The sequence below is a fragment of the Lupinus angustifolius genome, chromosome LG08 (assembly GCF_001865875.1).
Source record: "Lupinus angustifolius cultivar Tanjil chromosome LG08, LupAngTanjil_v1.0, whole genome shotgun sequence".
NCBI lineage: Eukaryota > Viridiplantae > Streptophyta > Magnoliopsida > Fabales > Fabaceae > Lupinus > Lupinus angustifolius.
This window is the reverse complement of record NC_032016.1, coordinates 7919625-7934245: the sequence shown is the minus strand read 5'-3', so window position 1 is coordinate 7934245 and position 14621 is coordinate 7919625. Positions and strand designations below refer to the sequence as shown.

The 14621-nt window shown below is 33.3% G+C and overlaps 2 protein-coding genes and 1 non-coding gene across 6 annotated transcripts; 2 read left to right on the top strand and 1 right to left on the bottom strand.

Annotated features, from left to right (window-relative positions):
* LOC109354470 (PTI1-like tyrosine-protein kinase 1) lies at nucleotides 850–6693 on the top strand. Of its 3 annotated transcripts, none has more exons than XM_019596990.1 (9): nucleotides 850–953; nucleotides 2865–3045; nucleotides 3382–3635; nucleotides 3751–3877; nucleotides 3952–4225; nucleotides 5736–5868; nucleotides 5971–6057; nucleotides 6198–6264; nucleotides 6340–6693. In XM_019596990.1, exons 2-9 carry the CDS (start codon nucleotides 2952–2954, stop codon nucleotides 6438–6440), a joined length of 1137 nt encoding a protein of 378 aa, XP_019452535.1. In that variant the 5' UTR covers nucleotides 850–953; nucleotides 2865–2951; the 3' UTR covers nucleotides 6441–6693. The 3 variants fall into 3 exon arrangements, with proteins under 3 accessions (XP_019452535.1, XP_019452533.1, XP_019452534.1); XM_019596988.1 differs by lacking the exon at nucleotides 850–953 and adding an exon at nucleotides 1087–1221; XM_019596989.1 differs by lacking the exon at nucleotides 850–953 and adding an exon at nucleotides 1089–1221 and having other exon boundaries at nucleotides 6198–6681.
* On the bottom strand, nucleotides 7522–7594 carry TRNAA-UGC. The gene has a single exon. It is a non-coding gene; the product is annotated as a tRNA-Ala (tRNA).
* LOC109354469 (gem-associated protein 2-like) lies at nucleotides 7710–12742 on the top strand. 2 transcript variants are annotated; one of them, XM_019596986.1, is made up of 4 exons: nucleotides 7710–7957; nucleotides 10546–10800; nucleotides 11466–11643; nucleotides 11979–12742. In XM_019596986.1, exons 1-4 carry the CDS (start codon nucleotides 7725–7727, stop codon nucleotides 12513–12515), a joined length of 1203 nt encoding a protein of 400 aa, XP_019452531.1. In that variant the 5' UTR covers nucleotides 7710–7724; the 3' UTR covers nucleotides 12516–12742. The 2 variants fall into 2 exon arrangements, with proteins under 2 accessions (XP_019452531.1, XP_019452532.1); XM_019596987.1 differs by having other exon boundaries at nucleotides 7710–7959; nucleotides 10554–10800.

Sequence of the window (14621 nt, the reverse complement as noted above, 5' to 3'; positions counted from 1 at the left end):
GGCATAAAAGGAGTCCTAAACAATTGGGTCAGATACCTTCTCTCATCATCACACTGCCAACTCATCTTTCCTACAAAGAAATGAAAAACTATCCAAACAGATATATTTTTATTTAATTTAATTATAAATATAAAAACACATAGTTATTATTAAATTAAAATATAGAATTGTTGTTTTCTTATTATTATATGTAACCTTACGATATAACTAGTGGATCAATTGAATTATAAATGTAAAATGATGCAAGAATATTATAACTTATTGACTTGAAAGACATACACCACTTCAATTGGTTTACTAATTAACCTGACTTTTTTTTCCTTCTAAAAATCCCATTTAGCCAAATGTTCTTATCAACTCATTAATAATATTGTAAAGTATATTATCTTAACGAAGAGTTTGATATAATCAAAAGTATCTGTAGAGCTAAATTTATAGAGACACGTGACTATTCCTTTTAACAAATGTGATTACTATGAATCGAATTCTTAATATTTTAATTTATCTCCGAATCAAATCAATTCTTACACTATTATATTATTTATGGTAATGAGAAGTTTGTTTTTTTTGTTTCCTACGAGTATCCTCACACTGGAGGCAATTATGTCGGAGTCTGAAACATCTACAAGTATATGAAATTAACTCTCATAACATATATTTTTTTATCCATAAAACTTGAATCCAATACTTTACTTAAAGAGAATTAAACTGGCTGAACCAATACTATTGGTTGGGAAACTTGTTTGTACCTGAATGAATACTATTATTATTATAATCTAAAGAGGTGTTGAGCCGCGTTGCTTACCTGGTAGAAACGACATTCCAAACTACTAAGCAAAGTTTCAGTAACCAAAAAACAATAAAACAAATCGACATGTCTCTCTATACATTAATTTGCATCCCCTCAAATACTTAAACATTCATTTCCAAATAAACCCTAACAACCCAAATTGGTATTATTCTATTTCTCTCTCCTCTTCTCTTCTCTTCTTCCCTTTATTTTAGTCCTATTTTTGGTTAATTTATCTCTCACCCTTTTTTATTTTATTTTATCGTATTTTCAGTTTTTGTTTTTGTTTCCAATCTCTGTTTTTTCCATCTCCTCATTTTCTGGGCTCTAGCTGTTTTCCATTTTAGTTCATTTCGATTTTGATTCATTTCTATAATTTTCTTCCCTTTTGAATGGACCGCAGAGACTTTCACCATCGACCTTCTGCTTTGGTATTAATCAATTTTCGTATATTTTTTACTCAATTCATTTCAGGAGCTCAAAATAGTTGTTCAATTTTTGCATTATTCCGTGATTCTTATGATGATTGTTGATTGTTAATTGTTGTTGTATCTAATTTTACAGTTTGTAATGTTCCAAATTGAATTTTTGTGATTGTTGAATGAATTGCGGCAATGAATGGTTTTGATCCTGTTTTATTTTTAAGTTGATAAATTATTTAAGGTCCCTCCGTTGGTGATTTGTTGTTGAATGATTGTTTGACGAAATTCCCTACATAATTTTCTAAGGATTCAATTTAAACAAGTATTGTGAATCTGTAATGCATGACATTAAAAAAGAATGTGTTATGTTGTTAGGCAATGTAATGTTTATTAGATCAAGGTGATAGCAAAAGTGGAGGGTGTGGAGATTGCATTTTATTTGTATGAGCACATAAGTATCAAGTTTTTTTAGCATTGAGTTGATATATTTAGTTTTATGTCGGGGAGATCGATGGAAGCAATATGCTTGCCACGATGATTGACAAAGAGATACCGAAAGGACCAAAAGGATTTACACATAGTTTCATTGATTCAGAGAAAGCGTGTGATAATGTGCCTAGAGAGGTACATTGGAAAACATTAGAGAAGAAAGAAGTTCAGATTACCTAGTTTTGAGCAATCAAGGTTATGTATGATGTGTCAATATCGATGTGAGCATCTATTTGTATATGTTGGTGATGGGTGGGCTTAATGAGTATATCCAATAATCGATGGCACAATGTATTTTTTGTGGACGATATTGTCCTCCTTGGAGATTGGAGAGAGGAATTAAATGGGAAGCTAGAACTGTGAAGGAAAGTTTTAGAAGCACATGACTTTTATATAAGTTGAAATAAGATGAAGTATATGGAGTGTAAATTTTGCAAGAGACTGAAAAACTCTACTGGAGGTAAAAGTCGGAGATTTTATCATACCACAAGTCACTAGATTTAAGTATTTATGATCAATCATACAACACGATAGGGAAATGGAGGGAGATGTAAACTAGAGGACTCAAGCAGAATGGATGAAATGAAATAACTAAGTGTTTCAATTGTCAAATATGATAGATATGTGTCATTCAAACTCAAGTGGAAGTTTTACCGCACAACTATAAGATATGCAATGTAACATGAGAGTAAATGTTGGATGATAAATATCAATAAGAGAATAAACTCAATATAATAGAGATAATAATGTCTTGTTGGATGAGTGGACAAAATATGATTAGGAATGAAGAGAGAAATTTGGGGAGCTCATATTGTAGAAAATATGGCATCATCACCTTTAAGTGGTTTTAGCATGTGTAGAAGAGACCGTTAGAGGCAAATAGACGCCAAGAAAAATCATAAGCAAGAACTGATTATGATAGATTTAGAGATCAATACTTTGTCCATGAATGTAAGTCGTTTGCTCAAAGTAGCAACTCCACCTTGTGAAACTAAGTCATAGTTGTTGTCGAGACCATTATTACCTAATATTCTAACATTTGTGCCTTTAGCACCCCCGACTTATTATTCAAGGTGAATTAATTGTTGGATTTTATGAAGTAATTATGATCCTAATTATTACGTCATTGATGGGATGTTCATGCTTCTTATGCCATTATGTAGGCACATGCTTCTCCTCCTGGCAACTTTGTCCGCCTGGAGAATCGAACTTATAGCAAAGACGATTTACATTTGACTAAGACGACAAGGATGCGTAGGTGGCTTTGCTGTAATTGTCAGGTGGAAGAGTCTTACTCATCGAATGAAAATGAGCACCAGAAAAGCCCGAGGCATTATGGAGATGGTGATTTTCTTAATTTAATCCACATTATTTTTTCTTCCAGCTTTTCTTTACTATTTGAGGAAGAAGTAAATATATTAACAATGAAGGGTATTCATAGAATAGTTAATTATAAGGTATTTTTAATTCCTTTCCAGGAATGCAGTTTGCTTCTTTCTTGAAACTGGTCATTTAGCTTCCAATTGTAGTTGATGCCACACTGTGGTTCAAGGTTTGATTGTTGTATTTATTTTTAGGAGCCTAGATACTTTAACAAAAGCGAATTCTAAGTATTACTCATAGTATGGATGGTTTCTTTCCTAGTAAAGATTCTTCAATTGTCATGTTTTTTTGTTTCAGGCAACCACAGAGGCTCAAAGGCATCGGCTCCTACGAAACCTGAAACACAAAAGGCACCACCACCTATTGAAGTTCCAGCCTTATCTTTAGATGAGCTGAAGGAAAAGACTGACAACTTCGGATCAAAGGCATTGATTGGTGAAGGATCATATGGAAGGGCATATTATGCAACCTTGAACAATGGAAAAGCTGTGGCTGTGAAAAAGCTTGATGTTTCATCTGAGCCTGAATCAAATAATGAGTTTTTGACTCAGGCATATCTTTTTCTATCAACAAACAAATTATTATAGATTTTCCATTGAAAGTATGTTGGTTTTGTTCAGTTATTCTGAGTTTGTTAGCTTCGTGATCCAATGTTCCCTATTTCAGGTTTCCATGGTCTCAAGATTGAAAAATGACAATTTTGTTGAGTTGCTTGGTTATTGTGTTGAAGGGAATCTTCGTGTACTAGCATATGAGTTTGCTACTATGGGCTCTCTTCATGACATATTGCATGGTATGTAATGTCATGTCCTTTTCGAAGCTTAGAAGTTCCTTTGATGATTTTGATTGATCTGCTTTCCATTGCAGGTAGAAAGGGAGTTCAAGGGGCACAACCAGGTCCAACCCTTGATTGGATACAACGAGTTAGAATTGCAGTTGATGCAGCAAGGGGGCTAGAATATTTACATGAGAAAGTTCAGCCAGCTGTTATTCACAGAGATATCAGATCAAGTAATGTGCTTATCTTTGAAGATTTCAAGGCTAAGATAGCGGATTTTAACCTTTCAAATCAGTCTCCTGACATGGCTGCACGCCTTCATTCCACTCGAGTGCTGGGAACTTTTGGGTATCACGCTCCAGAGTAAGCGTCCAGAATCTATTAGCTTTATATTTATACATCTATATTATCTCTCTTATTTTCCCCTTTGAATTCATATTTTGTACTTAAAAAAATACCCTTTTATAAAGGCACAGTTGCTGCTTGTATGTTGTATGTGTCATATCTTTTTAGTTTTTACATACAGCTTGAATTCATGATTTACTGTTGGAGGACCATTAGATTTGATTTTAATCCTCATTTATAAGAATAAGAGCAACATACAAAACTGTACAAACTATATGGGGTGAAGCTCATTAGCTAAACTATGAAGCCATGAGAGAGGATAATTGAGCTGGGGTTGAGACAAGAGACGTGTATTACTGAAAATCAATTTGGTTTTACGCCGTGAATGTCAACCATGGTGCCTATATACTTGCTACTATGGTTGATGGAGAGATACTGAAGGAACTAGAGGGACTTGCTCATGGTTTTCATTGATTTGGAGAAAAATTATGATAAAGTGCTTAGAGACGTATTGTGGAATGATCTAGAGAAGAAAGGTAATCGAATTGCCTACATTTGAGCAATCAGAGGTATGTATGATGTGGTGAAGACCATTGTGAAAACAGAAGATGATGTCTCGACAAATTTTCTTATTACTATAGGACTACAACAAGGGACAATATTGAGCCCTTACTTGTTTACATTAGTCTAAGATGTGGTCAGTGAGTATATCCAAAAACCGGTGTCACGATCACGCTTTTTGCGTATAACATTGTCCTAGTTGGAGATTCGAGACAAGAATTAAACGAGAAACTAGAAAGGTAGAGACAAACTTTAGAAGCATATGACTTTCATATAAGTCGAAGTAAGACAAAGTATATGCAATGTAAGTTGCAGGTCATAGCATAACACAAGTCGCTAGATTTAAGTATCTTGACTTAATCATACAATACAATGAGGAAATTGATAGAGATATAAACCATATGACTCAAACAAGATGGATGAAATGACAAAGTGTTCAAGTGTTATATGTGATTCTAAGGTGCCTTACAACATAGATATAAGACCCACAATGTTATAGAGACTGAATGTAGGGTGGTAAAATGTCAACAAGAGTATAAGCTCCATGTAACAAAGATGAAAATGTTGTAGTAGATGAGTGAACAAGTTAGACAAGATAAGATTAAAGATGAATGCATGAGGGAGAAAGCCTATTTAGTTCATATTGCAAAGAAGATAGTAAAATCCTTAGATTGTTTGGTCATGTGTGGAGATGACCGTTAGAAGGCTCAATAAAGATAGAAGATCAAATGAATGTTAGTTCAATTTCCAGAGGCAGAAGGAGGTCAAGAAAAAGCATAGTAAAATGATTATGAAATTTTTCGAGATCAATTTTTGTCAACAAACTAAATTTATGGTAGAACATATGACTTTGCTAGGTCTATATAGTTGGCTCCACCTAGTTTGGCTTTAATCAATCTTTTCCGTCATTCTGGACATGGTGTTGCTTTATTTGTTCTTAGCTTCTAATTATTGCCAATTTTGACAGATATGCAATGACTGGCCAGTTGACTCAGAAGAGCGATGTCTACAGTTTTGGTGTTGTTCTTCTTGAGCTTCTTACTGGAAGAAAACCTGTTGATCATACTATGCCTCGCGGACAGCAAAGCCTAGTCACATGGGTCAGTGCTCCTGCTTAAAATCTTACCTCATTTCTATACCCATTTCAGTTATTTGTATATGGTGGTCTCCCATAGATATTTAGTTGACAAATGATTTTACAGGCTACCCCAAGATTAAGTGAGGATAAAGTTAAACAATGTGTTGACCCAAAATTGAAGGGAGAATATCCCCCTAAAGGAGTTGCCAAGGTATCCCTCCTCTCTCTCTCTCTCTCTACCTACACATGAGCACACACCACATTCAATGACACCTAAACACATAAATCATGTTGCTTGGATCTTCCATTTCTAAATGGATACAGAGTGCTTAATCATCATTGACTATGCAGCTTGCAGCTGTTGCAGCACTGTGTGTGCAATATGAAGGAGAGTTTAGACCAAATATGAGCATAGTTGTTAAAGCACTCCAACCACTTCTGAAGACTGCTGCTCCTGCTGCCCCTGAGAGTTGAAGCAAACAAACTTGAGTTTTTAACTTCTTGAGTTCTTCACAGTTTGATTCAGTTATCTCCATATTTGGTCATATACTTCCTATATATACATATGTATTTCTTTTGAGATTGGATGTGTAGGATTGGAATGGCTCTGATCATGTTATTGTTAAATTCCAAGTATATACTTTAGTGCTCACATGTATAGAGCCATAATGCAACAATGTGTTTGGGTAGTGTGGTGGAGATATGTGTTGGTAAATGTTATTTGTCAAGGTTGATCCTCCCATATTTGTTGTTTGTTTCTTGTGAGCAGACAGATTAAGCTGACACTTGGCTTGAAAAACCTTTATGTGTGGAAACTATATTTCATTTTGGAGCAGCATGTTTATAATTTTCTTCTTTTTGATGAATGTCAATGTCCTTGAGGAATAGGATATTACATAATCGTCAATTGGTATTGGTGGCATGCTAGTCTCTCATTTGAGTCTTATGCTTAAATTTTCACAGATTTTGAAGTTCTACAGTTTGCTTGGTTGAAATTATTTTTGTCCAAAAATAGTTGTTGGGGGTACAAATAAAGCATAATTTTGCTGCTGTAGGTGTTTGATAAAAATATAATCATAATCTTACATATTTGTGTAAAGAATAAGCATACCTTTGAAGCTTCACTTTTGAGCATTCATATCATCTAATAGTATGAACTAAACACCCCATAATTTATGTCACTCCAACATAAACTATGATTGGTCAAAAAAATAATTAATAATTAAACTTTAATTAATAATTTCATTGTGGGGCAGTAGATGTGGACCCTTATTATAGCATGAACTAAATACCATTATTATTATAGCATGAACTAAATAATTGTAGAATGAACTAAATACCTTATTGTAAAACTAAATACTCTTAAAGCACTCTTATTGTAGCATGAACTAAACACTCTTAAAACACTCTTATTGTAGCATGAACTAAACACTCTTAAACTAAAACACTCTTCTTAAGCATACTGGTAGGAAGAGAATTAGCATTAGGAGATAATTGTTTTGTTTGCGAATATGGACCAGAAAACTTCAGTGCCTCTTAAGTCTTAACTCCTTTTAAGCACACACTTGCAGCGCACATTTTGTTTATATTCTGTACTGATACACCCACACCCTTGTGGGTTTGTTACAATGAGTTATAATATAACAGAGAAACAAATTGTTACAATGAATAAAAATGGAGATGCAGGGGATCGAACCCTGTACCTCCCGCATGCAAAGCGGGCGCTCTACCATTTGAGCTACATCCCCATGACATTTAAATCATATAATTATTCAGTTTTGTCGAATTTGATACAAAATAGATGAATATGAATCCTATATAAACCCTTCCCCATCCCAATTCATAAAACCCTCAAGGTTCCGATCATAACCGAGTGAGATGGCTGAGTCTTCAATTTCTGTTGTGAAAGCCAAGTATTCAATTCATGAGTTGGAGGCACTCAGGTTCGTTAATATCGATCACCAACGCAAGTTATGGAATTCAATCTTCAAAACCCTTCAATCTCGTGATATTGCTAAACCTTATCAAGCTTTGGCTGCAACTCATCATAGCAACGTTAAGCGTAACCCTCCTCACTCTCTTCCAAACAAGAAATCACCACCCTCAATTCTTGGTAATCACTTTTCCTTTCGCTTTTCTCTATTGGTTATTGCATCGGATTATGTATATTTATAATTAGTATTGTTAAGGAAATCTTGTTGTGAAAGATATGGAACTCTCTGTTTGTGTTTTTTAGTCATCTTTTATATTTGTCTGTGTTGTGCTACATTTTTTAAAGAAATTAAAATTTTGAAATTGTGTTGTGTCGGTATTTCTTACATCTAGAGTTGTGAATGTTGATTATTTTTTGCTTCTCTTTAGAGATACATTGTTTAATGTTGCCTACTTGAGTAACTTTGCACTAATTTGACTTCTTTCCATTCAACTTGAGTGCATCTTGGTTACGTCAAGTAAATGCGCCTCAACAGTTGCTTGACATTGTTGTTGACTCTCCAAATGAAGGAAGACATTTTAGGCAACATATTAGAGGTTACCATCATATATTTGCATTCAATTTATTGGGTGGTTTATCTTGATAACAGATCAACTGCAACTGGATGTGGTATCCCTACCTTCCGTGCTCTCGTTCAATTTATCACAAAATTGAGGGACTTCATCCTAATCAGGGAGGTAGACCATGTTTCATGCAATTATACATTCTATGACATATAGCGTGAGTTACGAAATAGAATGCTAGAAAACCCTGAACTTCATGAAACTAGTTTTGAAGTTGCACCAAATATTTTATCTTTATATCCCCTTCACCTCTTTGTGCATGTATTTAAGTTATTTGCATTGCGAAGATATAGTCAACAATGTAGTCTTATCATTAAAGCATGTCCAACCAACAATGCACAATATAGTCTTTCAACTAATTCATAAGGCGCAACAATATTATTGTAGATGGAGACATAGAAACAGTGATAAATGGAAAGTAAGTACTCATACTAAAAATCTAATGAGAATTCAATTAATAAGAAGATACTATGATTGCATGAGAATTCAAGATACAAGAGGGTAGTGTTTTATGGGTTCTCATTAGATTTCTAATATGAGTAATTACTTTGATATCCCTTCCATTTATCACTGTTTCTGTGTCTCCATCTACAATAATTGTTAAATCTAGTGAGAATTCAATTAATAAGAAGATACTACAATTGCATGAGAATTCAAGAAACAAGAGGGTATTGCATGTGATCATAGTATCCAAGTGTTTTATGAGTTCTCATTTGATTTCCAGTATGAGTGGTTACTTTGATATCCCTTCCATTTATCATTGTTTCTTAGTTGGAAGATTATACCATAGTTTGTCACGTGTTCGTTCGTGAATGCTCTTCAATGATGAGACTATATTGGTGAATATTTATTATTAATGCAAGTTGCTTAAATACATGCAGAAAAGGTTATAAAGATTGAAGTATTTTTTGTAACTTTAAAACTATGTTTTCATGAAGTCAAGGGTTTTCCAACATCCTAATTTGTAACTCATAATCTTTTGTCATAGATGTATAATAACATGTTGAACAATAAGCCTTTATCAACCACATTAGTCCTCAATTGCTCAAATTTGGATTAAGATCGAAAGATGTTGTGCTGTTTGAAATTCTTCGAGTTCGGACGTGATTTCAAACTAAGATGGATTATAGATCATTGTGTCTGTATCTCTTCCTTCTAGAGTTGTGAATATTGATTATTTTTTGCTTCTATTTAGAGATACCTTGTTTAAAATTGCCTCCCCTCGCTATTGCTCAATTACTTTAGTAACTTTGCAGTAATTTGACTTTTTTTTTCCATTGAACATGAATGCATCATGTTTCCTTGTTCTTCAGATTGTACTTGTGACCATCATTATAAAACTCCACTCTTCCATTTTCACTTTTCCCCCCAGTTTTACTGTTGTAGTTTCTATGGATAGTTGCAAAATGCAATGTTCGGAAAATATTTCATCTTCATGGTGCCATTGCTTTTTCATTATACTGACTTCATGTTATTTTTCATAGTGGTTGCAATAGTTTGCCGGAATATTTTTTACTTATAATCTTCCTCTGTCTCTCTGTCTTAAGTTTATTTCTATGCAAACTGAACTAGGATTTTTTGTGTGAGTGAAACTGCATTAATATTTATTGCTCAGATGTGTACTTTTTATTATCATCCAACTGTCCAGTTGTTAGCTCATATTGTGTCAATTTTTTGTTTTCAAATTCTATTAGGTCTGGGTGCTGCTAATGGAAGATGGAGAGTTGTGAATGTCTTAGTCCATTAAAGAATAAGCAAGAGGAACCTGAAAAAGATCTAATCTGCCACATTAGTTGATTTTATTCTGATTTGTGTATTTAAGCACCGACTTCAGTTTGCATGACTACTTGTATAAAGTTATTGTATATGAAAATCTTGTGCATTTGGATTGATTGTAAATTTGTGTGACTAATTCGGCCATACTGAAATAGGTGATACTTCATTTTTGACATGCATAGTAGAAAAACTCACATTGTATGTTGAAAGCTGTGTCATTGTTTTTCAATAAAAGTTCAATTTCTGTTGTGTTGTACTTGGATGAGAAGGATACGCGTTACCTGATTGTTGCATTTACTGAGATTAAATTATATATTTTTACTGAATTGATAGTTATTATGGTGCTGAAAGTTTTGCATTTGTTTTATGGTGCAGTGTGTAATGAAAATATGGATAGTGAACTACTCATGAAAAGTAGTGAAAATGTGAGTCTTGATGACCCTTCTTGTACTCATAGTCTTATGGATGGGGATGGATGCTCAAATTTAGAAGAGAGCAGTGAAAATGATGACAGCGATGATGATTATGCTAGCATCCAGAGGCCTGCCTTTTTTGTCAAGGGAGAACCAAATTTCGATGCTGGGGCACCAGAAGATGGATGGGAATACCTTAGGCGTGTCAGGTATTATTTTAATTGCTGGAAGCTGATTGTATGCTTTGAAATTTTCTAATTCCTTATAATTTCCTTTTGATGTTCTGCACTTCTGCTTTCTCTTGCGTAGTGATTCTCCATGTAGACTTTTTTGCACTTACAGTGTTGTAAGTAGACTTCTAGTCAATCTCGAGATGAAAAATGCAGTCTAATAGTACAATTGTAGTGGGCAGACTTAAAACTATAAATTTCGTAAAAAAGTTGGGGATAGAGGAGCTGGGGAAGCCTGCAATAGGCATTATATTAAGCATATGCTAAGAAATTTTTATGGTGAAAGAGTGTTTGTTTTGTTCAGTCTTACACATTCTATTATCAATCGTATTACAGTTGGGGGTTCTATTTATAAATGTCAATGAGTATTTGAATAGATTCCTAGCCAAGTTAAAAGCATGATCCATTCTGTGAGCTTTGTGGAATAAATTTTGGGGCAAGTATGTTGAAGGGGTGGTATTGAAAGCTGATATTCAATGGTTTCCTAGAATATGTTTGGGGTACTATTGCAGTATGGTAGGAAACTATAGCATTTATTGTAGGATATATATGGTAGAAACTTTTGGATCTGTTAAATGGGGGTGAACTGGAGACATTGTACTGTAACTTTCCCTCTAATCTTAACTTTTCTTTTTCTTGCTTAGGTGGGAGGCGAAACAAATTCCTAAAGTTAAAGTAGCCAAATTTGATAGAAGTAAACTTAACAAGGAACAAAGTGCTTACATGCCCAAGATTCCTGATATTCCCGAATGTCCTGAGCATTTGTTACCATTGAAACAGTGGGAGGATGTATTTCTTGCTGAGTTTTCGGCATTGAGAGCAGTATGTTCTTCAAGAACCTATTTGTATATATATGTGTCCCTTTTCTTTTTCCTTCATTTTCATGGGGATGACCCGTGACTCTTTATCCAAGAGTTATGCTACTCCTGCACCACTTAATGCATGCCACTTGCTCACATGATCTCACAAATGCATTTTGGACCCATCTAAAGTTCTTAAATGTAACTTGACACATAATATAATCATTTATGTTTGTTCATATAAGATCCTAATTGATGTCTGAGATAATAAAGCTTTGGATTAGGAGTCTTCTGGTTGTGCTTTAATGCTATAATTACTGACCCCATTTTCCTTTATTTGTCAACTTCTTATTCCAGAATCTCTCATCTCTTGAAGATTCAAATAATCTTCAACCTATTCATTCCCCTAACCTACTTGGGCAACAATTAGCTAGCGTAATGAACATGGATGTCCTACTTCATCACATGAGCGTCGATAAGGCAATGGATCAACCCACTGACCTGACAACTGAAGACAAGGATACCGCCGCACTGCCTCCGGAGAATCCTGCATCAAAAACTTCTGTTGATCAAATTAGCAGTGGCTCTCCCGCTCTTCCTTTACTTTCTGCAATCTTAGGATTGGATTCTGTAGCCCGGGTATCTATGTTGCATAAACGGGTTAGGTTGCTAGAATCTGAAGATGCCATCGCAAGAAATGATTGCATGTGGCTTTTTGCTCTCTGTGCAGCAGTTGATGCTCCATTACATGCCGACACTTCCGCTGCTCTCAGGGGTCTGCTGCGAAAGTGTGCTAGCATACGAGCTACAAAGGCTGAACTGGATGAAGAGGTTGTAATGCTGAATATACTGGCTACTATTTCTGGTAGATATTTTGGACAATCTGAAAATTGAATTCCTACTCTGTAACTTTGTTATGGCTAAGATGGAGCCAAGAACATTATGGTTTAGGGATGTAAAATGAATGCATGAAAAGTGATGAAATTATGCGAAGAATGGTTCTTTTATTGATGATGCAAGAAAGGGAAGTGGTCGAGTATGAATGATGGAGAGGGCATTTTTGGTTTTTTAGTATTAAATTGGATGTTAATTTGGTTGATTAGTGGTATTAAAATTACCTATTTTAAAGATTGTTTCATGGCTTTTTAGATAATAAAGTATATCTCCATACCAGGAAATAATTTATCTCTTTAGCTTCATTGATTGTTTGGCACATGTTTTATTTTGATTCTCTCTAAAAGTTTTCATTTAAAATATATTATAAAAGAAAAATATAAGATGTGTCAAGCAATCAATAGAGTTAAGAGATAAGTTATTAATGAAAAAATACTTTTTTTTTATAATGTTGGCTCATGCATGATGGTGCGGACCACCATGATAGGTTCTGACCAATGCAGATCAAGCCCATGTGAGTTGGGTTAACCCACATACCCATCTAATGAGACAACATGAACACTACTATAAGATTTAGTGGTAAGCTCTAAATGCGTTAATCAATTGGCAAAATGCTTATCTAACAACAAAATACTTCAATTGAGTCTGTTAAGATGATCATTGGGTGCATATTATTGCAACTTTGTTTTACAAATTTAAAAGACATACATCCTTATCAGTATCAAACATTCATTAATATATATCCATAATATGTCTATACTACTTAATAAAAAGAAAACATAAAATAATCATTCACTTTGATGTAATTTGTGATTCTTTATTTTATATTCATTATCTTCTTATTTTGAAAGCATATTTAAAAAAGTTGAACATTATACTAATCAAATAAATTCAACTTCAAATTATAAATATTTAACACAAAATACTATATTTGTCATATATAACGTACAAACTATGTGTTACAAACAACATGAAAGTATGTGCAAAATAAATAAATGTCTTTTAATAATATATAATTCTTCTTTAGTTGTACAATGATATTTCCCTTGTAAGAAATATACACTCTAAATGGGATTATTCTCTTGTTATGAGGGTTGTGGGATCTTATGTGCATAGAGAATGTTTTAAACATATGTTAATTAGTAAATGTAGGGGTAAAAGAAATGTATGTATTAATACTGTATGAATTTTATATATTATTATTGTCTTATCTATTATTAGTATTCATTTATTATTGACTCTTTAAAAAATAATAGAAATTATACTAATTGTATATAAATTTTCATATTAACAGTATATACATATATATTATATGATAAGTAATTCTTTAAACAGTAGAATGTGTTAAAGCAATAAATAATCTCATATTGTTATCTAATTCATAACCATTTACGGCAACAAGAAGAATATTGGAACATGTTATAGGTAATTCTATCCAGGGATGGTAACTCAGTTTCTCATTTCCAATATATGTGGTATAGGAGGATAGTGGATACCCAATAAATTTTAATTTTAATTATATTTATATATTTTTTAATAATCAATATATAAAAATAATTATTACATGAATAATAAGATACTTATATCATAAACTTATAATTCTAGTCAAATAAATGTAATTTATTATGAATAATAATAAAATATATAATATATAATCTTCAAATAGTAATAAAAAACTATAATGTATATAGAAATTTAATTAAAGCCAATTTTCACTAGTAAGTTATTATTGTGGGTATTTGTTTTGAGTATTTCCACAGTTAACATGAGTCAGATTTATTTGTTATCCCTAATTCTATCTATATATAATTATTTACCATCAAGGTGTTCGTCCAATGGTATAAGTACCACTAGGTCCTATAATGATCAAAATGTCAAGAGATGGAATATTGAGAACCACACTTGTTAGTTAGAGGATCAATCACACACTATAAAATTGATAATTCTTTACCAAGGTGAAAATATATCATTAGTAATACTAAAAAAATATATAATTATTTCCACACCAAAGCCTGCTCTATATATTCTGCTGCAAAGACACATAACACAACCCTGCAAATTGAAGCCAAAGAAACATCTAGCCACCCAAAATATTGCATTTTGAGC